This window comes from Patagioenas fasciata, chromosome 3 (assembly GCF_037038585.1).
Source record: "Patagioenas fasciata isolate bPatFas1 chromosome 3, bPatFas1.hap1, whole genome shotgun sequence".
Taxonomy (NCBI): Eukaryota; Metazoa; Chordata; class Aves; order Columbiformes; family Columbidae; genus Patagioenas; species Patagioenas fasciata.
The window spans coordinates 55845041-55871272 of NC_092522.1; the positions used below are offsets into that span (position 1 = coordinate 55845041).

At 38.3% G+C, this 26232-nt stretch overlaps 1 protein-coding gene across 5 annotated transcripts in view; it reads left to right on the top strand.

Annotated features, from left to right (window-relative positions):
• The window catches only part of UTRN (utrophin), a 370439-nt gene that overhangs the window by 114047 nt on the left and 230160 nt on the right, over positions 1-26232 (top strand). For 4 of the 5 annotated variants that reach the window (XM_065835372.2, XM_065835371.2, XM_065835373.2 and 1 more), the window contains 17 exons: positions 420-590; positions 2864-3043; positions 3680-3814; positions 4325-4474; positions 5875-6036; positions 6395-6523; positions 6982-7155; positions 7771-7926; positions 9409-9579; positions 11413-11592; positions 13903-14031; positions 14827-14997; positions 15538-15687; positions 16959-17096; positions 17939-18091; positions 24080-24271; positions 26041-26213. In XM_065835372.2, the coding sequence (XP_065691444.2) occupies positions 420-590; positions 2864-3043; positions 3680-3814; positions 4325-4474; positions 5875-6036; positions 6395-6523; positions 6982-7155; positions 7771-7926; positions 9409-9579; positions 11413-11592; positions 13903-14031; positions 14827-14997; positions 15538-15687; positions 16959-17096; positions 17939-18091; positions 24080-24271; positions 26041-26213 (2714 nt within the window). The remainder of the gene's footprint in view (positions 1-419; positions 591-2863; positions 3044-3679; positions 3815-4324; positions 4475-5874; positions 6037-6394; positions 6524-6981; positions 7156-7770; positions 7927-9408; positions 9580-11412; positions 11593-13902; positions 14032-14826; positions 14998-15537; positions 15688-16958; positions 17097-17938; positions 18092-24079; positions 24272-26040; positions 26214-26232) is intronic. The other variant, XM_065835374.2, reaches the window with a different exon arrangement.

The following is a 26232-nucleotide window of genomic DNA, read 5'->3' on the forward strand; positions in this document are numbered from 1 at the left end:
GATATATCTAACTATATGATATTTGCGATCCGAAGAGGGTTGTGGTCTTCTTTCCCTTTTTTCCCCCCTCGCCCCCCCCTCGCCCCCCCCTCGCCCCCCCCTCGCCCCCCCCTCGCCCCCCCCTCGCCCCCCCTCGCCCCCCCCTCGCCCCCCCCTCGCCCCCCCCTCGCCCCCCCCTCGCCCCCCCCTCGCCCCCCCCTCGCCCCCCTTTTCCTCATTTCCTCACTTTCAGATATTGTTGATCTGCTAAAAAAGGATCATGAGTTTGTGTGCATGTATGAAAGTAAAAGGCTTTTGTTAATTAAATAGGCCTGAAAATGTTTTGGTAGTAAAATGTTGTAACAAAGGTTTGTGGTTTTTCACATGTACAAGGACATCTAAGTAATAAAACTTCTGTCTTTCTCCACCTTGGATTCTAGATCATTAGTCAGAAAAATCGCCTGTCTGAAAGTCAGGAAAAAGCTGTAAATCTGAAGAAGGATTTGGCAGAGATGCAAGAATGGATGACCCAAGCTGAAGAAGAATATTTAGAGAAAGATTTTGAATACAAGTCCCCTGAAGAACTAGAGAATGCGGTGGAGGAAATGAAGGTCAGGAATAGCAGGTCATTGTAGAGACCTGATTAAAGAGAATCAAAACTTAATGGCTTTGGGGATTGACCTTTTGTGGAATTATTATCCTCATGGAAAGGAGCTCAGGTCATGACAAGATTAGTGGCATTTTTCAGCTTTGCTTTGTGGAATTTTTATTTTTAAAGCACAAACTATAAAAGCAGATGTTCTATTTGGCCATGTGGGGTAGGGATTTCCTAACGAATAGCAGTTTGTCCAGCCGTTGAGCCAGGCTGGCTATATATAGCATATTAAACACTAAGAATATGGAAACTCATTGCAGCTGATGAAATCTGAGAAAGAAAGAAAGAGAAAGAAAGAAAAGCTGGCATATTATACCTGTCTAAATTAGTGTTTGTGAAAACATTCTTCTGCTTCTAGCTGTTAAGCTTCAGTTTCTTGTCTCTGAGATATAGTAACTCCACATTTAGAAACGCAGTTTAAAATGATTCTGCTACAAGACTATCTTGTGTTCCTCTTCTCTTGCAAACAGTGATGCTGGCCCCTGCTTCTCTAATTTTGGGGCTGGTGGCCAAAAAGAAATGGAGAGGAAGAAATTATATTTTTGTCTCATTATAAATTATGAGTTGAATAGATAATTTTCTCAGAGGTATGTACAGCATAAACAATAACCTTCTTGCTTTGAAATCAAAGAGTTCAACCATATCTTCACAAATGTTTTGACTTGTATGCACATTATTTAAATGAGTATCCACTACACTGTTATTCAGTGGAGCAAAAAATAATCTTTTTCTCCCTTACAAGTGCTTTGACAAATCTATTTGAAGTTTTGAATTGTTCTTGTTGAAGGGGCTTTCTGAAGCAGTCTTTAGCAAATGTTTTAATATATTCACGTCCTTTGAAGCCATTTGAGATCACATGGTCTGACAGCCTGCTGAACACAAGCTAAGAAAAGAAAGAACCCTCTTTTCACTGGCAAATCTGGTAGACTTCAAGCGCATTTACCTTTGTTAAATCCAGACTAAATTCTGTACTTTTTATTTTGGCAGATATGTCAGTGAGTCAGTAAGCCTACTGTAACACTTGCATATCCTCTTGCATTTGCAGTGAGATTGTTATGAATGGGACTACTTTTAGTACTGGAAAAGAACACTCTCTATGTGTTTGACCAGGAGCATTTTTGCCTAGTGTTTTGAGAAAGTTTTGAGCTTGCCTAATTCTGCTCTCATTTGAATGTAATGGAACTCCTACTGATGCTTGAAGGAGTAGGTTTAAGTTGAGGTTTGGTGTTTTTTTTGTAATCCTGCCATAAAATAATATGTTCTGAAGATTTTTCATTCTTTGCCCTTCCATTAACCAGCTTTTTTTTTTTTTTTTTTATTATTACCTTGCCTTTAGAAGACACACAATATGTGCAACAATAATGCTGTCATGTACTGAATCCTACCATAACGTGCAGTGCCTGATATATCAGAGGTGCTACAACTCCATAAAACTGTCCTTGAAATATGTAAAGAAAGAAATACAGGACTCTCTCTGTTTCTGGAGCCTTCTAGTTGTGTCAACAGAGAAGCTTGAATTGGTCTGCATGATCTGTGTTCCAGCTGTCCTGCTTTCTTAATTCTGGCTAGGACAAAATCGGACAGCTTATAATGTATTTTTTTCAGGCCTATGTGTTTGGAGTTGTACTGTGCTTATCCTCTGTATTTGTTACCAGGCTCCTCTGAATACAGTTGAGTTGAAGAAACTCTTCTCATTGTCTTTTTTTTGCCTGTTTCTCTAGTGCACCCAACAGCTGTGGGAGAGCTCCCAACTTGGTAGTTGCACATGTCCCTGGTAGTTATGTTGTCTTTCCTGGATAACTCTGGGGGATACTTACCAGGCTCTGAGACTCATAACTTCTGTAAATTCATCCTACTTTTTTCTCCCTGAGATGCTTATTTTTAGCAAGCCTCTGTGGTGTGGTTTTTTTTTTTTTTTTTTCCCCCATATCTGCATGCTGGCATATAAATAGCACTGAACTTAGTATTTTTTTTTGCTTTGAGTTATACGTTTTTTAATGAACTGTAAATGGTAGATATGTCTGTATGTTTAATAAAGTACAATTTGTCAACACTTACTAATACAATCTGAATTCCATGGAAGTTAGTGCCATATTTTGTTGTGCTCAGACCCAAGAATATTTCAGCAGCAACACTTCCAAGGCTGAACTGCTGATTTTTGGTTTGAGTGGTGAGTAGCTGGCCGTATGGCAATTGATGGCTGATCATCTAATATGCTTCTTTGGTCAGAGAGCGAAGGAGGATGTGTTGCAGAAAGAGGTGCGGGTGAAGATTCTCAAAGACAACATCAAGATGTTGGCTGCCAAGGTACCGTCTAGTGGTCACGACCTGGCGACCGAGCTGAATGTTGTGCTGGAGAACTACCAGCTACTGTGCAATCGGATCCGGGGAAAATGCCACACTTTGGAGGTGAGAACAACAGCTCTTAGCTTAAGAAAATTAAGCCAGGTGGCATAAGAGGAATGGAGAAGGACACTGAAAATGTCCAGTAGCTTCAGCTGTGGCTCCATTCCAAGGTTACTTTCTCTTGAGATGACACTCTTGGAATCCATGCGACACTTTGCTTTTGTAATGTGAATTGTAATCATCACTTGTGTAAATAAGTAACATTGTGTCTCTTCTCTTTTATCCATTTGTGCATCTTCCAAAATAACAAGAACAAACTTCTCAGAGATTAGATGTTGAAATACAATGTTACTTAAAATATGATTGTAGTTTGAGGTAGGTTGTGTCCTATGTTTCAAGAGGAATGGATTCATTTTGTTACATTCTTAAATTGTTACAAGAATCTGGATGTCAGTGATAATTTTAACACCCATTTAGAGACTTCTATACGTATTTTGCATACTTCTCTTTATCTTGGTGCTATAGATGTAGATTTTTCTCTCTAGATCTTACTGTCCTGTGACATGTTTTTGAGTATTTTCTACTTTCCTATTTAAAGTGAATGTCCCAGAAACATTATTTCTTTAAGGTGTTCATACGGTATATGAGCTATGCCTGGCATTTTAGGCTAATATATTTTTTTATTATTGTTGCTCCTAGGAGGTGTGGTCCTGTTGGATTGAGCTGCTTCAGTATCTTGATTTAGAAACAGCTTGGCTAAACAATCTGGAGGAAAGGGTGCAAATGACAGAAAATCTGCCTGATAAGTTGGATACTGTCAATGATGCTCTTGAGGTACTGTAGTCATTCTGTCAGATTGCTAACTTTTCAGATAGTTCAGTTTTAGAAAAAAAACAAATTCTACCCTTCAATAGAATACTGAAATATGTGCTGAATATTCTGATTCTTGAAGTTCAATGAACATATTACTCTGAATCTGGAATGGGTATTTGTAAGATTCTCCACCAAAAGCTGAGTTTTGCTTTATGTGATTGTGCTGTGCTTACTACCATGATAAAATTGTCTGCTCTCTCCTGTTCTGTGTAAATCGATTAATTCCTTCCAGCACTATAGTATGAAATCATGTGAAAAGGCGAGAAGTGCTGTGAAGTTTAATTATCTAAAGCAAAATGACCACTGTATTTGCCTTGTGCCATCATGGATAAAGCCATAACTAATTCATGCTGTGAGAGCACCCTCAAGACATATGAAGTGTAAAACTTCTGTTCATAAAGCCAGATTTCCACCTCTGAGAATGCAGTAATATTCAGTGTATTGACCTTTATAACTTTCTCTGCTGTTTAGTCCCTGGAATCAGTCCTGCGTCATCCAGCTGATAATCGAACCCAGATTCGGGAACTTGGGCAGACACTGATTGATGGAGGGATTCTTGATGATATCATCAGTGAAAAATTGGAGACTTTCAATGCCCGCTATGAGGAATTGAGTCACTTGGTAAGAATTTGGGGGCAGGGTTGAAGTAGACTGGGTTTTTCAGCTCAATGGTCTGAAATGATTCCTGTCAACTAAATTCATAGCTGCAGGACTGCAATACAGGAGAAGAGGAAAAACCTTCTTTATATTGTCAACCATTTTTCATTTGGAATAATGTCCTAAGAGTAAGATGCCTTTCTTTTCACCCTCCCCCCCCAAGCTGAGCCATGTTTTATTTTTCACATTTGCACACCCTTGTGTGCAGGTAATTTTGGCAAAAAGGCTATTCCAGTCTCAAGGGGGACAGTTCAATAACTGAGGTTAATATTCCCTTCCTACTGCCATGAAGACTGGTGAGCTGTTAACTAACTGTGAAAATGAGGAACATGAATAAGTGTGTTTTCACTCTTTGAAATAGCTGGGAAGAAAGCACACTGAAATAAGGAACAAAAGGAAAACATTCTTCTCATTCCTCATCTATTATGTTGTCCCCTTCCTCTTCTTATACTTTAGTCTAATCTTTTCTAGATTTAATAAGAAGAGGAAGTCTAACTATATTTCAGATTGGATAGCTTTGTAACTTGTATCCTGTATCCTGGTAATACAGGCCCTTGCCAAATTGTTGGATGGGAGTTTTTTTCTCTGTTACTGCCAAAGTGTAGTCATAGAGGGGGGAATTTCAGTTCATCCTCATTACACTGAGCAACACGAATGTAGTGCCTCAGCTGGGGGCTATGTGCTGTCTTTTAAGTTAGCATTCACTGTCATTTTTCCTGTTGCAACAGTACTTTATTGCCATATAAAAACTATCTGCTTTGGCAGCTGCAGCGCTGACAAACTGGGCTGTTCACACATCTGTGTGTGTATGTATGCACCCATCCCTCCGTGCACGTGTTGATAGTGGGGAATTTGTGTTCCCACGCGAGTAGTGACATTTCAGATTAACTTAGAAGTTTTGCTGTTGAAGGGAGTGGCAATGGAAGGGAAGGAACTGTGAACCTTTATTTTCACACTGCAACAGAAGGAGTTCATTGTTTTGAAAGAAAATGTGCAAGTGTATACATCAAACATCATTGATCTGTAATGTGTTACAAAGCCCCAGATTCCCACTGAAAAGCTAGTTTTTGAAACCAGTATGTTTTAACAGAATACTTTCTTCCTAAGGTGATTCGAGAGACCTATTTTTGCTATCTTGTATATCTAGCAGCAGGACTCTGCTTCTGTGCCACTGTGTGTCAGCTGCTGATATGAACCACAGCAGGCTTCAAAAAGTGTTGCCTTCTAGGGCTCGCTTTTCCTCTTGTTAGACAGTCCTTCTGGCACAGGACTTCTTGAGTCTTCCCTACCTCATTTTGAGAAAGTTTAACATAATTTGTATTGAATTACTGCTCCATCTTCTCTTACCTTTCTGTCCCACTCAGGCAGTGAGCCGGCAGATCGCCTTGGAACAGCAGCTTCAGATGATGCGAGAAACCGACCACATGTTGCAGGTCTTGCAGGAAAACTTAGTGGAGCTGGATAGACAGCTGACGTCTTACCTGACTGACAGGGTAGATGCCTTTCAGATGCCCCAGGAGGCCCAGGTATTCTAGTATAGCTTTTCCATTACAAAACATTTTGAAACATCTCATGATAATGCTCATCCTAGACTTAGTAATTCATGAAGGCTTCATTTCAGTCCTGTGCTGATGTACTAGGTGATATCTTTTGTAATCTGGCTTGTTTTCCTCTTATAAGGAGGTTGTATTGAATAACAGTCTTAACAGCTTTCAATTTAGCAAGTTGTCACCAGAGCCAGAATATTTGACATAAACCTGGTAGTGTTTGACTTTTACAGAATGGATTTACTTCTGGTGGGTAGTAGGTGGTAAGCAAGTTCCTCTTCTCCTCTCTGCAAGCAATTTTGTAACATACTTTTTTCCTGTTTCTGTGATGTGGCAGAAAATTCAAGCTGAGATTGCAGCTCATGAATCCACCTTAGAGGAGCTCAAGAAAAGTGCCCGTTCTTTCCCTCCTGCTTCTCCTGAATGCAGGTCTCCCCGTGGTGGAACTCAGCTGGATGCTTTGCAGGTAAAAATATGACAGTTGCACTAAGAATTTAAATTTGAAGATCTTCTGGTTTTCAATTACACATTGCTATTGTCAGCCTATAAATTGCATGGTGCGATCAACCAAACCTCAGAAGTAAATAATATATGCTTTTGCATGCTTTCATTAGGAAACAAGCAGTCCTATATGAATTGAATAAGGAAGTTTAAACTTCATAGGTATCATGCTGAAAGTCAGGAAGTCTATTTTAGTAGAATGGATACTTTGAAGGCGTATGATACAGAATTATAGCTCTCTTGCACCGCAAGTGGAGATAAGCAGGTGATGCAATTTGGCATGGCAAATACTGTTGCCATGTATACTGAGTTGTGGTGTGACAGGTGAGTTAGAATCTGCGGGGGAAGATGCTTTAAATGTTATCTTTTGAAGTGCAGATATTAATTTAAAACAATCTTTTAACACAATGTTCGTTAAAACAGAGAAAACTCCGTGAAGTATCTACAAAGTACCAGCTTTTCCAGAAACCAGCTAATTTTGAGCAGCGCATGTTGGATTGCAAGCGGGTGTTGGATGGTGTAAAAGCAGAACTTCATGTCTTGGATGTGAAGGATACTGACCCAGATGTAATCCAAGCTCATCTGGACAGGTGCATGGTAAGTATGCAATGTTCTTAACTCATCCTTGGGGGTGTTTCTTTCTTGTGAGATTTTTCTTACCTAAACTCTCTCCTGAGGAAATTCCATTTAAAGTCTTGATGGTACTGTTACAAGTCTTTGCAAAATACCAACAGAATAATTGATAACGAAAAACCTCTAATTCTGAGTGAGACATAAAAGTAGTGGACATAATAGTAGTGGATAGTTGATCACAGGTGTAGTGGAACAGCAGAGTTTTTATTAACTCCCTTCCATGGCTCATCCTGGTCTTATGGAGAAGCATCACTTCAGGGGCAAACTTGCTTGGTTCTTCGAACAAAACAAATACTATACAGAAGATCAAGTACTGATCACAATGTTAGCCTTTTCACATATGTTGATGTTATGGAGTAAACACTGCTAAATTATTGTGATTTTTTTTTTTTTTGGGGGGGTGTGAAAATTAGAACTAGAATAAAATATGGAACATCAGGAGTCTGAAATCTTCTTGGCAGACATTGCTCTTAAACCATAGCTCAGAGTTTAAGTGCAACTTGATGGTCAGGTCCCCAAATGAAGATAAATCTGAAAACTTGCACTACAAAATTATCACCAATATATTTGTGTTTTTAGAAACTCTATAAGACCCTCAGTGAAGTGAAATTGGAGGTTGAAACTGTTATCAAGACAGGAAGGCAAATTGTACAGAAACAACAGACAGATAATCCGAAAGGGATGGATGAACAACTGACAGCATTGAAATTTCTTTACAATGACCTGGGGGCACAGGTAAGAAGACCAAATGTACACATGAACAGTTGTCTGCATATAAATTCCCTTCTTTGTTGTTTTGATGTTAGATGCTGTTTTAAGTTTGATTCTGAAGCTGATACCGTATAGGCTAGTTGTAACATACAGGAGCAACCGGTTGAGAGATTAAAGATTAAACCTAACAGCCTGGTAGTTGTGCAAGACCCCAATGCACACAGTGCATTTCTGAAGGGGAGGAAGCCTTGAAGAAAGGAAGGTTCACAGAGTTTTCATCATTCTGGCAAAGCTGCTATTTGTTAAACAATTAGAGCACTGTTGTACCTTCTCTTGTCTGTAAACTGGCCTGCAAAATAATGAGAAGTTTGAGTTGGTGTAAGGTTTTTTTTTTTTAGGAGGAGTATGATGGTTTCTAATCATAATCCATCTAAAGGGTTGCTCTCAGGATGAAATAGAAAATGCAGGCAAACCCGTATTTCCTGTGAACTGCATTGCATGTTGATTTGAGTAATTTTCTTAGTAACTGAATAGTTATTTATCCAAGTGAAGTGTTTAAAAATGGTTAAACCCTTAGGAGACAGGAGGGAAATACGGAATTAGTTTCCTACCTAAATCGAGACAGAAGTCCAAGTAGACCCATGGCTGTTCAGTGCTCTGTGAATGTACCGTGGGTAAATGGCCAGCTTACGCTGTTGGAATATCTTGAAATGGGTCCTAGGAAATATTTTATTGTTGTAAAGTGGAGAACATTCGTGAAGGTGTGGATCCTAGTAGAACCTGTATATGTAAAACTCAGAAAGCAGCAGACAAGAAATTGGGAAAATAGAGAACGGCAGAGTGGTTTGCAGTCTAATACTAGGATTTTGTTTGTGTCTGAATTTATTTTTTTAGACCTTCAAAGAGTGGATTGTTTTGAACAAATACGCAAAAACACTAAACTGAGACAGCAGGCAATTTTTCCAAATGTCAATTGATTCTGACTGCTATAGTTGGATTTATTCTGAAGTCTGTGCTAAGGTTTGACCAGACTAATTGTGTAGCCAGTGAGAAATAGAATTGATTTATACTGCAGTAAACATAAAATTTCATATTCACTTCACTGAGATGTTTTCAAGGGCATGCTAGATTTTCAGTGAAATTTGTCTTTATAGCTTTCTGCTAGCAGGACTTACCAAAATACAAAAAGAACTGAATTTTATCAGTGTGAGTGACTGACTGGATTCTATATCCCCTTGAGTTCCAGTAAAGGATCTTAATAAACAATGTTTAAACATTAATTTAATGATTATTAGCTATAAGTTAGTATGCAGGTTTCTTTGTCTCCTTAAAGTTTATAAATGATTTTTCAGGGTGTTTCCCTAATGCAAGACAGTCTAAAGATGCAATGATTTTATATATTTGGGTGGATATTTTAGCCGGCTAGCACTTCTGGTTTTACTCTCTTTTAAAATAGTTAAAATTGTGGCTCTTTTTTTTTTTTTTTTTTTTTTTTTTTTTTCCAAGGTGACAGAAGGAAAACAAGACCTTGAAAGAGCATGCCAGTTGGCACGCAAAATGAGGAAAGAGGCTGCCTTGTTGTCAGAGTGGCTGGCTACCACGGAGGCTGAGCTCGTGCAGAAGTCCACTTCAGAGAGCTTGCTTTCTGATCTACATTCAGAAATTGCTTGGGCCAAAGTAAGTATGATCTACATATCCGTAGAATAAAATTTTAATGTTGTGGCAATACTTTATAGAAGTGGCTGTGAATTTAAATGCCTGTAACTTGTTCCTAAGTCTCTTACATCATGAAATTTTTGTGGGTTTGGTAGATCATACTCAGAACCTTACTGAGTCTATTTCATCTCAGCCATCTTGCTTCAAAATTAAATGCCCAGTGTAATATTAAAGATACTACTACATATTTGGTATTAATAAATATCTGAGTGACTTATTGCATCTCTAACACAGTTCATAAGTATAATATTCTTAATTGTCAGCAAATAAAATTTTAGGTTGGGTCAAATATTTTACTAATAGTGAAAACTGAAAGTTAATTGACTTTTTAAAGAAAAATTAAGATTGTAACTTTTCATTGAAACAGATTCGTCTTCAAAATTGTGGCTTTGCAAAACAAAAAGCTCCTTTAATTCCTTGTTTTCTTTCACCTACAAATTGGAATTTTTCATGGAAGCAAGCAAATGTGTTATAGTTATTAGGAAGCAAAATATCTGTTCTCTCACACTATAAAACTTGTATACATAATAGTTGGAGTCAGCAACAAGTGTTGATTAACGCTGATCTTTCTAGTAATTGTTTTCTGCAACCTTCTACTTTTGGTATAGATCTGTATACAATCTTAAAACTTGAAAGCTTAGAAAATCACAAAACCATCTAATTATAACCTGCATTTCACTAAGGATTAGCAATTAGCGCTACACTTCATCTATGGCAGTATCCCTAAGCTTTCTTTGCACGCAAGCTTGTAAATACTTACTGAAATATGCTTGCTATACATTTGTAAGCAATGCAAATAGTTCATGAACTCTTATGTGGCACCACCAGGAAGACAAACCCTTGATGCTGGGTGCAAAGTTGTCCTTCCTCTCTTCATGTTTTCTAGAGGCAATTTTAAAATGTAGTAATTTGGATATTGTGATTAACTGCATTCTTCCGCACACTCTGTGCTGACATCGAAGAGCTTTCTAAATAGCCAGATGTTATAAAAAATAATAGGTGGTCTTGTATAACAAGAGGTCCTAATTTCCATGTGGAAACCATATGCTGATATTCAAGAGGTGACGTATTACTTAATTTGTATGTTGGTATGCATTCTTCCAAAGAAGGTGGTTTTTGTTTGTTTGGGTTTTTTGTTTGTTTGTTTTGTGCATTTTTTTTAGATTAAAATAATATTTAAAGTCAGATACGACTTGGAAAATATATTAGAGCTAAAGATACATATCTTTACATACCTACATGTAGGTAATATAACAATAGCTTCTGTGATATGTAGCAAGTGAATTGAATGTATGCAGTAATAAGTGACGGTTGTTTAAAAAAAAAAAACCCACTCAGTAATGGCCTACCACTTTTCTCATTGACGCCAGCTATAAAAGTACTTTAGTCAGAAAAGATAGAGAGAAATCCAAAGTGTCTCTTGAAAAGTGTGTTCTCTGCGGTGCTTCGCAGAGAAGAGAACCTTTTAAAATTCAATGTATAATGTGATGTGATGCATTTATTTTATCTACATAATGAAAAGGAACTATGAAGATATTATAAAACAACAAAACAAAAGATCTCAAGCCAAGTTATTCAGGACACTCGCACTGTGCTCTTACACACTCTCAAAAAAAAAAAAAAAAAAAAGCAGGTCACTGTCTACATAGTATAAACAGCAGGTGATTCTACTTGGCTTGATTTTTCTCAAGTGCAGATCATCTATGATGCTATTTGTTTCCTGCGAGGGTAAAAATCTCCCTTGCCCTTGTGACTGGAAGCAGTGTGCAGTGGTAATGACTCCTGTTGTTTCAGAATGTGCTGAGGGAACTGGAGAGGAGGAAAGCTGATCTGAAGAGCATCACGGAAAGCTGTACTGCGCTTCAGGCTCTGGTGGAAGGGAGTGAGACTTCCCTGGAGGAGAAGCTGTGTGTCCTTAATGCTGGCTGGAGCAGAGTTCGGACCTGGACTGAGGACTGGTGCGACACCTTGTTGGTAAGCTGCACGTGTGAGAGGTGATGTTCCCTCCACATCCTTGGAGGAGTTGTATTTTACTCGTCTTACTTCAATGTGATGTGAGCTTCCATGGTACCTCATGGACTTAAAGGAATGTAGGATGGATATCTGGTTACTCTGCAGATGGAGCAGTGAGTCATGGAGTTACATACAATGAGGAAGGTTGGAAACTGTTTTGCAAATGTTTTAGATGTGCTGATGGGCATTGGTGTTATGGTCTTGGTATTAGTGGCTATTGCTCTGTGGGTAGGAGATCAAAATGCAGAATCTGGGTGCAAGAGTGGTGAAACTACTCAGTGGTGAAATATCTCAGCAGATAGTTAACTTTAACTAGTGGGAATAACCTGCTTAGTTGTAGAGAGTAAAACTTCTTCCTCGTTAATGTTATATCATTTTCTCTTTTGCTACACCAGTAGTGCCAGAATTTTGTGTCCATTTGTTATTTAGCTCTAATACAATTCTTGTTACCGTAGTGCATATAAATAAGTTTCTAAGCTATCCTGAAAGGGGACATCTACCACTGCACATAGAATGAGTGAGTTATGGGGCATCGAGGCATTCATAAAACTGCTAGTGGATTTACACATTAACTGGTAGTAGCTGATTTTGCCAGATCAAAATGAGGGGAAAAAAACCCATCTGGTTATGGAAGTGCTGGTTTTTTTTTCATAACAGATTAATTAGAGCCCAGAATTTGGATCTTGTGTTTTCAGTGTAACTTTGTATAAGCTCATTAATTTATTGATGTAAGTAGAAAACAAAAGCAACAGGCCTGAAAAGATTGGTTTCTGTGAGGTTGCTGTGTGTGCTGATCTTTATTCAGCCTGAAAGAAACCTCTGTGCCAGCTCCAGCAGGAGCAGAGGTTTTTTGTGTGGATAGATTTTCTCGAAAGCCAGATGATGGTTGTTCAATGGACGATTGACAACTTCCTCCTGGTGTTCAGCAAGGCACTTGGGACCCTTTGTCAACCTGTTGTACTTTCAGACAGCGATAACTGCAAGTGTTTATGTCAACTCAGAGTTGAGGCCAACAGCATCTTTGGCTGAGCAAATGGTAGACTAAGTGTTTTATACAGCCTAAAGCTGCAAGTTTTGCTAAATGGGCATGAAACAGTCTACAATTGGTGCTAGTTTCAGACTGATGTTTTCAGATAGATATTTCTGTGTTGTTCAGCTAGTTATGATAATTCACCTTCAGAAATCCCTGATATGGGCTGAAATTGTGGAAACTTTGGGGTGTTCCTGGATGGTGAGCCCTGTGCGTTCTGTCCAGTGCTCATTGCAGGTCATACTGTTTGTTTCGTCATCCAGAGATGCCCATGATAGGAGTAGTCAGGTAGTTCACCATTATTTGTAAATGCTGTAAGGATGATCCACAGCTAAAAACTTCCTAAATTATGTTCATGTCTATTGATGAGTATTGTCCTTGTGCTGACTTTTTTAGGTTAAATTGTTCTTTCTAAGGTGAAGATATAAGATTCTTGATATACAGCTATCATAGACCTTCTCTCTTTCCTCTTCTCCTTTTTTTTTTTTTTTTAGTCTAAAAGATCTAAGCTTAGCTGCTCTTTTCTGAGTAAGAAGTTCGTGCTTAAGCAGGATGGTACTTGTCTGAATTGGATAGATTTGTTTTGTCACACAGAATAATGTGGTGCTTCTGTCTATGGCACCTAGTCTTACAATTTCTCACTGCATATGAAAGCAGACTAATTAACTCATCTACAGTGCAGTGAATTTTCTTAAAAAGAAGAAATATTTTAATCTGTAAAATATCCAAACTTGACCATTATAATTTGTAGGTTTTGGTGTAATCACTTTCAGCTAAAGACAAACAAGCAACAACAACAAAAACTACAAACAACGGTACATAATGCATACTGTTGAATCTGCTAGTGATAACTGAAAACATTGTGAGTTTTTTGGTTGACTGTTGTGGTTTGGCTGTAATGTTAGTAATACATTGTCCTTATTTAGTCAGATGAACCACTTCAACTGGTTCTGTAATACTAATACTGAAGGGTCTAGGATGAAAATGGAATTCTTTTAAATACTTATTGAAGGTGAAAGGTAGAATCTAATTTTTAATGTTCCTTTCCAAGGTGGATCCGTAACACTCTGTTCCATTGATCTTTTTTTTTTTTTTATTTAAACTCATATTAGTGGTTTTGGCAGGTTGTAGTTGTATGTTTTTGGTGTGTGTATGTGTTTTTTGTGGGGGTATTTTTCATTTTTGTGTTGGTGTTTTTTGTAGGTTTCTCACGTTGATACATTTTATTAATAATTTTCCAGAATCATCAAAGCCAGCTGGAAATTTTTGATGAAAATGTTGCCCACATAAGTACCTGGTTATATCAGGCTGAAGCCTTGCTGGATGAGATTGAGAAAAAGTCAGCAAGCAAAAAGGAGGAAACTGTGAAGGTAGGAAAGGTTGCTGTGAAGCAACCATTTCTGGATTCTAAATTGTCGAGGGTTAAGATTGCGGGGTGACAATCAAACCCTGGCAGATGTATCGTTAACCTCCTCTCCTCCCTACTTCCCCCTTTTGCCCCTCCCTCTCCCCGCTTCCCAGTAAGGACAGGTAATTGGGAGGGAAAAAAGGACAGAGAGAAGAGAGTTGGAAAAAATTAAAGATGTTTTCCTAATGCTACTAATAAGAATAGAGAAAATAATACAAAATATACAAAACCAATCTTGACAGTCTCAGCAACTGCAGAGCCAGCACCCCAAGTCCTGGATTAGACTCTGTAGCCAACTGGAGCTGGATTCAGTCTCTCACTAGGCCTCAGTTCGCAGGGACGACCAGCAAGGTCCTCTCCTAATGTCGGCCATAAGCAGAAGGGAAAAGGAAAAGGGCTGAGATTCTCGTGATCTCCCACTTTTATATGAAGTATTCACCTGAATGAGATGTTATACACAGTTGGTCAGTTTCTTGGTCACCAGTTTCTCGTTGTCCCTCTTGCAAGATGTGAATCTGTCCTTATCAATAAGTTTGCATTCCATTGCTATGTTTACCAAAATATGTATCTGGTTTTCCAGGAAAATGCAGCTAATACGAAGGCTTTAGCTGGCAGGCAAAATTCACTAAAAGAGAAACTTGTTTTTTAACAAAACCAGGACATAAATGAAATCAAGTCAGGTTTGCTGCCTGTGTTGTTTTTTATTTCTTCTCCTAGGGTAACCATTTGCGCTTTTTTTTTTTTTTTCATTTTTCAGCGCTTAATATCTGAATTAGATGATGTTAGTCTTCGAGTGGATAATGTGCGTGACCAGGCTATCATCCTAATGAATGGTCGGGGAGTGTCATGCCGTGAACTTGTTGAACCCAAACTGTCAGAACTGAACCGTAACTTTGAGAAGGTCTCTCAGCACATCAAAAGTGCCAAGGTGAGGATGAGCGAGCCTCAAAACATGCTTGGAGGGTTCTACATCAAAATTATGGGAAATGTCTTTAGGGGATAGATCTTTGTGTTAGAATAGCAGTTTGCTGCTTTTGATTTTCTTTAAAGTGTAGATATTTATATCTGAAAAATGAGCAGACTGATTTTAGACCAACTGCTTTTTTTACCTGAGTAGCAGGTAGGTGACTTGAATTGCAAAGGAAAATTTACAAATAAATTTTTGTTATAAAGATTTAAAAAAATTATATATTGCAGTACATATTTATATGAATTGCAGAACACCACCATAAGCTAATGTGATTGGAGGTTTTTTTTGTTTGTTTTGAGACCAAAATGCTCGGATTGAATTTTGAAGGTAAAAGCTTGGTAATAGTGTTAGATTAAACAACTCTTGTCATTTTTTTTATGCTGACATCTGATGGTCCCGTATATACCTGCTCATGTAGAACTGTCTTAAATCGTTAAACTCTGTGTGACAACTCACACTAAATTTTTAGCTTGAATGAAGTTTTATTTTTCTTTGCAGATACTTGTTGGACAAGAACGACTTCCTGTCATGTCAGAGCCCCGAGAAGTCAGAGTAGCTTTTCCCGACCTGGAAAAATTTGAGAGTGACATACAGAATATGTTAAAAGTTGTGGAAAAGCATCTGGAGTTAAGTGGGGAAGATGAAAAGGTTTGTGGGCAGTGGAAGAATTAAATAATGGACTATTTTGCCCGTGTGTTACGTTCCTGTAGACCTCGGAGGAGAATTCTGAGAATATCTTTTTAAGACAGGAGTAAAAAATGAAAGGAATTACTAGGTTGTTAGAAACACTGCACAATTTTCCCGTAGTTTTCCCGTAGTTGTTGTCTCTTGACTGGTGCATTGAGAGTAACCAGTTGTGCATCAGTCTGCATTTCCATCATGTTTTTATATATTTCAGGTAGTGAACTTTGGTTTCCATTTGTGTTCTCTCTTCTCCTTAAAGTAGCTGTTTATGAGGAATCCTTCCTGTAAAAGTGATAGGGTGCAAGGCTGTGGTTTTTTTTTTTTGGGTTTTTTTTTTTTTTTTTTTTTTTATATCTAACTGTCTGAACTTATGTTGAAGTGATTAGCTAATGCAGCTGAGGCTCTTCCTATGCATTTGACAATTTTGGGCCTCCAATCTATTGCATTGGGTAGGTATTTTTTTCCACTTTAAGGGTAAACTGTTATGATTATTGAATCACAGTGTACAGGTCAGGTCAGTGGGTACTTGTAAGACGAAGTGCAAGTAAGAGTGTTGAAATAAGTATTTAGAAGAAAATTTATATTTTTCTAGATTCTTATCTAAGGTCTGCTATTTACCTGTATAAAGCTGTCATATTTTTGTTTGTATCTTGTCCACAAGAGCCTTGTTAGCTACAAATTGGGTAAGGTCCTGCCAGGCCACCCTATGTGCTCTCCTTTTAAGATTATAAAATATAAACTGAGCTGGAAAGCTGAATGTCAGTCTGTAGAAAATGACATGTATAGTACAGAAAGCCATTTTTAAAAGGCCTCTGTAAAAGGACCTATTGTTATAGAACATATGCTTCCCTTTGTGCTATAATTATTATATTTTGGGTGGGTTTTTTTTTTTTTTTTTTTTTGCTATTCTGCTCTGAGCTTGCTTATTATTGTCAAGGAATGTTCAGAATAAAAATGGAGCTGAAGTCATAGCATCCTCTCACTGTGGCTGCCTGCTGCTGGCTCATTGAGTGAGCTTCCTGCAGACATCTCTTTCTGAAGTTTATGGAATGAACAAGTTGGATTTTAAGATTTGGTAGTTGTGGATTAGAATTTCTGCTTGAATTTGTTTGGCTCACGTTTGGATAATAAAACAATTCAGTACCATTACTGTTAATATCTGAGCAGGTCATACATTCATTTTGGAAACCATAGCTGAGCTTTCTGTAAATAATACAGAATTGTGTCATTTTTAGCTGGACCAAGAGAGAGCTCAGATTGAAGAAGTTTTGCAGAGAGGAGCGCAGTTGTTACAGCAGCCAATGGAGGACCACAAGAGAGAGAAGATCCGCATACAGCTGTTGCTTCTGCAGAAAAAGTACAATGGTGTGCAGGTATGATTATGGTATTTACTGTAGTTAAAGCTCGTATTTGCAGTTTTCCCTTTAGTATCCCACTTACAACCAGGTTATGACTTTTTTAGTGTATAAGATTTTCTGGGGAACAGACAAATGTGTATACACAAGGCCTGACTCTCTGAATATTTGCAATTCCAAAATACAAATTTTGGCATTCCAGAGTTGTGGGTGAGTGGCTTCGATTTTTTTTTTTTTTTTTGTAAAGTCCTTTTCACAGAGGGCCACCCTAAATGTATTTAGACAGATGAGTGCTGGCAGCTGGGCATTTGCTTCACTTGTCTTCACTGGTCTTCCAGCAGAGGTTTGTCTCCACCACCAGGCTGTGCGAAGAGTGACTATGTAGGCATATGTACACAAGCATATTAATTGAGTTCTCAGCTAAAGAGGTTTGTGTGAATATGAGTCTGCTCCTGAATTCCTCTTGCTTCCTAGAGAGGGTGTTATCTGCAATTATGGACTTTCTAGTATGTGTTGGTGCCTTCATACACATGCCATATTAAAAATGTTTCTATATAGAACAAAACGGATCTGTATTCTTATATTCCTTTTAGCTCACCTGTTTGAATCATATTAGAGTTTCTAAGGTGAGGTGTAGCTCAAAGGCAGGGTAAGATCCTCAGGCTGGCTTTGGTTACCTCTTTACAGATAAATAGAATATAGTTATTAAAAAAAAAAAAAAAGGGATACTATTGCATATTTTGGAATTTGCTTCTTCAAATGAATCCCTCAAGTATTTTTGTTTTTCAAATAAAGAAGACCTATTCTGTTCACTGCTTCCCTCTTCTTATACCATATTTTCCTAATACACTGGATTGTAGGAATGCAGGTCATTTCAAAGGAGGCAGGTGGTAGAACTCTCTCCAGTGTTTTGCCAGTACAAGAAGGAACATGACAGTCTAATGAAGTGGCTGGATGAGGCTGACCACCGTCTGTCAGGGCTGCAAGGTGTGGAAGATGAACAAAAACTTCAGGTAAAATGAGACTTTTCTCTTTGTTTTTCTTAGAGCAAACAAAGTGAACACTAGGTATGAGCTTTAGAGATTAGTATAATAGGGTTTTATGGCTGTTCTTTTGACACCTTCGCGGAAAGAAGTGTTTTCATAATGACAACATTCATTTTTCATTAGGAAATTATCTATGTATACTAGTTTTGGATTTTTGGCATAGTCATCATAGGTCCAAAATATCCTAGCCATGAGGCCCAAGTCTTAGATTGTGATCTGGCCAGTGTTGTTGAATTAGGACAATTTCTCTTGTCAGTCTCATGGGGATTATGCTTAGCTGTTTTTGGTACCCTGTCTCAAACAACCTGATTCAATGTCTGGTTAGCGCAGGTGTGAAAAAGGCTAATTTAAGGCTTAAACTCAGTGCATCTGCATCCTGTGGTCAGGATATTGTAGCTGTTCTGATGCTGCCTTTCACTGCCTCAAGTGCTTAGGGAGTGAAAACTACCCTCATGTGATTGATACTACTGTACACAATGAAGATTAATAAAAATGACAAAGATTGAAGTATTTCTGATGAGAAGAGTTATGTGTGATAATGTGTGTGTACAGGTCTTGACAAACAATTTCAGAACTGATTTAATAGGATGTCAAAGTCTGATAAAATCTACTGCTCAGAAAGCTGTACATCTTAATCATGGAGGGTACAGATAATCCTAGTTGTTGTGGGATTTTTTTTTTTTTTTTTGTGTGTGTGTGTTTTTTTGTTTGTTTGTTTGGGATTTTTGTCTTTTTTTGTCTTTGTGGTTTAGTGGTTTTATGGGTGTATGGTGTGGTTTGTTGTTTTGAGGTTTTTTTGTTTGTTTGTTTTCTTTCTCTCTATTTTTCATCCTTCCAAACACTTTGGTCACATGGTAATTGCATTAATATTTTAGGTAATAACAGAGAGGAACCTTGTGAAGCAGTAAGTAATTTCTTGGACAAGCTTGGGGGCTAGGCAATCTGTCAAGAACTTCTCAGTTTCTGCTTCATCATTAAAACCGATCAGTCTCTTTTTGTCTGCTGTGTAATTTTTTAACACAGTGCCAATTAACTTGGAGACGGGTAAAATGCTCGGGTTCCCTGAGAGACTTGCACCACAAAATGATATTATGTTGCTCTTGGTTCCAAGCTGCAGTGCCATGTGGCTAGAGCTGCAGACCTATGGCAGATGGTGTACTCTCCTTGGTCATGTAGGCTATTCCGTATCAGCTACGAAAGTAAACTTTTTAAATCTGATAAACTTTTTCAAATTATATTCTCCCATGGTGGCCCCAGGATTTCTTTACCTGTCTGACATCTGATGGCTCTGTTGGTCCCTTGTGGTCACTCCTGGTGTGCTGTGGTACTTGCACATGAGATCCTTGGCACCTGACTTATGCCAGGGTATTTGTTTGAAAGAAGTGGGAATCTGGAAACATTTAAAGTAAAACAACATGATTCAGTTTTTCTGTTTGACCGTCAGCTACTTTGAGTAAATCAATTACCATATTGAAAAGCAAAACAGCTGTACCTGGATGGTCCTTTGCTAATGGGAGCAGTCCAGTTGTGGCACAGACTGGTCTTCCTTGTCCCTGTTGGTCTCACTGCAGGTTGGCTGATCTTCTAAGACCCTTTGCCTCCTATAAAGCGCTTGTCTGTAGGGATATACTGCAGCTAATCCCTGGCACTGCTGGATCCATTCCTGGATTATTCCGTCTTGGTATCTGGGTGCTGAAAGCAGAGTATCACGCAAATATGGATTACCATAGCAATTACAATAGACTAATGATGGAGAAATGTAATCTTTTCTCAGAATTAGTTAAGTTGTATAAAATTATCCTTTTACTCCCAGATGCAGTTCCTAACCTGGCTGAGTCAGCTTGGCTTTCAGAAAGGGTCCACAGCAGTTTCCATGACTGCTGCATAGTTAGAAACTGCTACTTTTGCTTCACGTGCCTGTGCCTCTAGCTTTCTGATAGCCGAGTGGTGAGCCAGCCTAAATGACCTTATTTTATCCTTGTGGCTCATTCTGTCACCTGCTTTACTAGTTGATCTTGAACACCCCAAATGGTATGGGACCATACAATTTCTAAAGCAAGAAATAGTGTTGCCAGATATCATTATCATTTTAGACGATCACAGTTGCTCCAGAATTTTCTTGGAGCCACTGGACTTGACTGACCCTGATGCTAAAATTCTTCAACAGAAACTGCCCATCCCCAGTTTTTGCCATTCTGTTCTGTGCCTGAGCACTCTTCCCTCCCCCTTCTTCAGTCAGTAGAGACTGGAAATCCTGGATGCATCCCTAGGGCACCTAGACTATCAAGTAGAAAACTGCAATGCTTTTTGCCCACCTTAGCTCAGGACAGAGAAGCACTAAATGAGTTCTTGACCCAATGGTGTGCAGCTGGCTCAACCTCTCATGTTGATGTAAGGAAGTTGCAGGGAGCAGAGGAAGAGAAACTAGGTTTGAAATGAATAAACAAGGAGGGAAAGAAAGAATTCAGCTGCCAAGCTGGGGAGTAGGCTCCAATTAAGGCTTTCTGTAACACATTGTTTAAGTTTTTGTAAATGAGTGTGGAGGAGAGGACTTATTTATGGTGCTTGAAAGTAATGTATATCTATATATTGATTTGCTGGAAGTAGCTCGATCATAAATATTGCTCATAATGTATTCTTCTAGGGATTGTGGAGTTAAATGTCTCTGAAATATTGGTAACCCTTCTGCACAGCAGGTACTTCTGACTAATCCTTGTTTCACCACAAATATGTTAGCTAGAAAAGCCTGCATGAAAAGTTTGTTCCTTCTTTTCCAACCTTGCTTTTTAGTATTTGTCTAAATTGCTTTATTCTGACTTGGCTCAGAATGAGGGAAAGGAAAAATTAAACCTTGAATTGCAGAGGTAATTACTTGACTAAAGTTCCTGAGAGATTTTTCCCAGATTTCAGAAAACTGTTTTGAAGTGAAAATGATAATTTTGCAGATGGTAAGTGAATTTGCTGTTGCTGACACAGGGCAGTTTTTCCTATAAACTGAAACACAGGTATCATCTTGAAGGTTCTTGAAGTATTATTCCTGTAATAAAGAAAACATGTTTGCCTATTTTGCTTTTTATAGGGAAGGTTCTGGGTTACTTAAATGTGAACCATTAGCTACATTGAGCACAAATATGTTGCTTACTGATCGAAGTTGTTAACCCAGAAAAACAAATAAAATAGACATTAGATTTTAGCTTTTCCTGGAAAACCAGCAATGAAATATTTTGTGTGTGAGAGAGAAGGGACAAGCAATGGTTAAAAAGTGAGCAAATCTAATCAAAAGAGTATTTATTTGCCAAGATGATAAGTAACGTATGATTATCTGGGATGAGACTGGGCAAACACTTTTTGTTAAAATAATTATGTAGTTAAACATGAAAGGTAAATTATTTAATTTTATGTCAATTTCTTAAGCAGTCAGAGTATCTCCTTGAGTTGAATCCTTGGTAGGTTTTGTTTCAAAACATATTTCATTATAAAAGAGGAAAGGGGAAGAAAATCTGAAGCCAAATTCTGTGCTTAAGAATTTGATTCCCCTCCCCCCCTTTTTTTTTTTTTTTTTTTTTAAATTAAAAAACCCAAACAAAACCCCACAAAACACTACAAACCAGCTTCCATGACATTTAGGTGTTTGATTTGTGTGAGACAGTTATGTCAGACTTTTCCTCTTCCATTGTTTAGTACTTTATGCTGCATTTTAGAAGCTGCCCGTCTGCAATGCAAGGTAGAGAACAGCTGAACAATTATAACTCTGCTATAGTAAAGCACTGATGTGTTTGTCACTTACATATGCTCACCTTTAAGAAGGAGGGTTGTGAAAGGAGGAAACATCATCTCAGTGATGGGAGGCAGCTGGAGATTAGTGTGTGCTCTGCAGGAACAGCACCAGGAAAAATTCACCGCTCTGCAGAAAAGCACCAACCTGGCCCAGGACAGTGCTACTGGGGAAGCAGAAAGTTTCTGTATATGTCGGTTTTGGCAACAAGTGGAGAACAAGTTTGCTGCATGCCAATGGATGCTGTTTTAAATTTTGTGCAAGGTTTTTTCTAATGGGAGATAATGCAATGTGTGTGAAGTAGAACGATAATAAGTGACCTGTTCATTTGGATCAAGTCCAGATTCTGGACTGTTGCCTGTGTGAGAATGGGATTTGTGGGATGACGGAGAGTTAGAGAACACACCTAAAGATGTTGAAGGCAGCTGTGCTGTAGCAGGCATCCTAGTGCTGGTTCAATCTTAGGCTTATTCCACATTGCTGGGGAAAAGATACTCTGACTTGCATGAGTTTTGTCTAATTTCTTTGGAACTGATGCCTCTTACTTCACAGGAAATCAGCCTTGGGCTTTTGCTCCAAATCTCAGTGATAGAAACTGACAAATATGTACAGCACCTCAAGAAAATGTGTTCAGGGACCGAGATGCTTGATTTGTAACTAAAGCCTATGGTTTTTACTGTAGTGTTTACTTGCTGTACTGTTACTGAATCAAAAGCAATGCAAAGTATTTTACGATGCCTGTATGTAATACTTGTTTTCAGGAGACTCAATTTTATACTTATGTGCCTGTACAGCCTATTTCTTTGGTGTGCAATGAATGAAAAGTGTACCAAGTTTGGTGGTAAAGGTCTTGTGGAAGTACAACTGTATCCCCAGTTTCAAGACAGGGACAACTGCCTGCTTAAATAAAAAGAACAAACTAAACAACCCAAACTAGTGCAAAATAAATAAAATCCTTAAGAGCATTCAGTGGATGAGAAGAAATCCTGAGTGGTGAATATGTAGACATACATTTTCTGCTGCAGTCCTTTTTTCTTTTGAACTACACAAGCTGCACATGTTTGATTCCAGTTAATTTGAGTAGTATACTTGAAATACTCAGCAACATGTGGAGAAAGAAGGCACAAACAGGTGTTTGCAAACAACTTTGTTAGGGAGGCTGTGCTAGTGATTTGCATTTGTGCACTCAGCTCAGACTAACTGCAGAGTAAAATTTATGAGTTGAAATTGCTGTGAACATACATTTGGTTTTCACACTCTTAAGTGTATTCTCAGCTTTTAGTAAATCATACAGTTGGGTGCCTCTGGCTTACTTGGCTCAAATTCACTGGGTACAGGATGGTAGCTTAGTTAGCTTAGAAGTTACTTGAATTCTTCAGCTATTTGGAGGTGGGTTTACTTTTTCATTGCTCATCTTAAAGAACTGGTCTGTTTTCAGAGATGGGAACAGAATCCTGTTGGACAAGATAACTTTTCAGCAAAAAACTGCTTTCAGTCTTTGGAGTATGTGCTTCACCTAGCTCTGCTTGCCTTTGCCAGGCATGGCAGAGTATAGCTTCTTGCAGCTGGTTTCCTAGTGCTTCAGATTCAGACCATCATTTATGAGCCAAGAAAAAGCTGCATTAAATTAATGTTCTTTCTTTCTTATCTGCTAACATGGTACTTGGCTAGATTGTCTGGTCTTGCAGCCAGAGCAGATAACAATTGCTGAACTCTTGAGGAGTTAGTGTCTCTTATTGATGCAAAAAACATATTGTGGTACTGGTGGAACACTCTTTAAAAAATGGTTGGGAACTGTGGGTGGGGGTGCTTATCGAAAAGAATGTAGAGAGTTAAAAAAAAGCCTGCTTCAGTAAATCAATAATTTCTGGGAGTCCTTGATGGTAAAGGAAGCAGACAGTGGGCTGTAATCACAACTAGATACAGGCTCAATCAAGAAGTGTAATTTCTGGAAATAGTAAGGAGCACAGTGAGAGAAACCACAGTGCCCTTCTCACACCCCAGAGTTTAAATAAGCAATAACACAGGGTCATTGTGATGTGTGATATCTACTGTTTTCTAAATTTTTGAATAAATATAGAAATAGTTCTCTGCTGGACTTGCAGCTTTCTGATTGATTTAGGATTTTTTCATAAAATTGCTTATTCTTTGAAATACAAAATGAACTTCCATGTTTTTAGGCGACTGCTGTCCAGCAGAGGTTAAAAGGACCCTTTGCAACAGGAGGAAGGACCTTGCCTTTTCCTGCTGAATACTTGGTTGAAATCAACAAAGTCTTGCTGGCCATGGCTGATGTTGAACTGCTACTGAATGCACCAGAGCTAAATACTGGCATCTATGAGGATTTTTCGACTCAGGAAGATGCACTGAAGGTACTGCATGCCTAAGCATTGTATTCAGAGAGAACAGGAGAAGGCAGCAGCAGAAGAAAACCTTAGTGACTGTATAGCTGTATTTGTACTTTTGCTTAGTATATTCAGGACCAATATGCACTCAAAATTAAATAATGAGGCAGTTGTGTGGCTAATTTTTCTTTTATGCAGGATCTGGATACAGAGTGGAGCAGTGTGGAAGCTGGGTGGGAGGTTGCGAGTAAAGGCTTTGACTCCTCCTGTTGGAGTAATTGTTGTGTTTTTCATCACATAGTGTACATAATATGTAGAGAAACACTAAAACACTACTTATGTTCCTGCTTGGTCTCCTTAATACACCTGCTGTTCTCTGTGTCATGGGAAAACAGTTGCTCATGTGGGACGAGGCAGGAAGGGATGTTCTTGACTTTTATATGAAGTTTTATATGAAGCCAGAAGGCAATGGTACTCATTTTGATTAGCAAAGCATCAATATGTGCTCAGTTTTAAGCTCCCATTTCACCCAATTGCCAGGCAGTGGATTTACCTGTATGATTAATGATGAGGAACTGGTTAAGTATTTGCCCTTCTTCAAAGGGGGATGAAGAAAGTATGTTTGAAAATATTGAATCCTAATGTCAAATGTGAGTTAAGTGTGGATAAGTCTGAGTCCTGGTTGATTGTAGGCACGCAAAGGAGCGCAGTACAAAGATTCCTACAGAAAATATCCATTGGAGTCGGGAATTGCACTTGGTGTGGTACATGGGCTGGGGTTCATGTGTCCTATTTGAGGTAGTCAGGCTTTACGTCTCGCCTAGAGCAGGTGTTATACAAGTCCTTTAAAAGCTTTTCAGAATTTCAGTCCACTTTTCTGAGTTTTCTTCATGCTGTGTACATGCTTTCATTTTTTTTTTAATAGTTTTAATAGGTTTTTTTTAATAGTTTTCAAAAGCTAATAGTGGAATGATGCCAACCTTTGACAAAGTGGGTGACTCTTCTGTTTTGATGATATCCTCTTGTCCCTGTTTCCTTCTGTGCTCCCTTAAGTACAAATAGGAGTGTTTAAGATGGATTTAAAATACAAGATACCTACACCAAAATGAAGTATGATTTTGAAATTTCTGTATATCCTAAGGCTGTTTTCAGAAGAAGCAAAAAGCAGAGCATAGAATTTTTAGAAGCATTATTGTTTTAAATTCAAAAAGTAAATTTCACTGTTTGCATGGACTGTTTGTTCTCTGAATATCAAGGCAGTCTTACAGCAGCACCTGGTTTAAAGGTATTTTCAAATCACATTTCAATGATATTTGGGATAGATTACTTTACCTTTGTCATTTAAATCTAAAATTTTTATGTAGCTTATGCTTTTGCAGTTCTGTGCATATGGGAGCTTACATGAAGCGTATTAAAGTCACGTTTTGTGACTCATTTTTTATGTGAGGAAGGAATACATACCTTATCTTCATGATATAGGGAGATTTGTTTAATAATGAAGATACTGCTGTTTTGTTCCTGCCTCTTTACCTCAGGAACAGTTTGGATATATGAAATATTTAACCCTCTTCATAAAAACCTGAGGACACATGCTTAAAAAGGTGTCATGGACTATTCAGTTCAGTTGCTAAAACTGATTTGATCTGTAAACTGCTGATGGCCATGGTCTTATTGTAGCCACTGATTTTTTTTGAACAGTGTTTTGAAGAGATTACATTTTGGTCTTTTTTTTTCTTTCTTAAATTTCTTACTGGCATTGACTGTACTAATGGCTTGTGTCATTACTGTGTTTGCAGAACATAAAAGATATTTTGGACAAACTTGGGGATCAAATTGCAGTCATACATGAGAAGCAGCCTGATGTTATATTAGAAGCATCTGGACCTGAGGCGATACAAATAGGAGATGCACTAACCCAGTTGAATGCAGAATGGGATAGAATTAATAGAATGTACAATGATCGTAAGTGGTAAGTCCAGGTTGTTTGA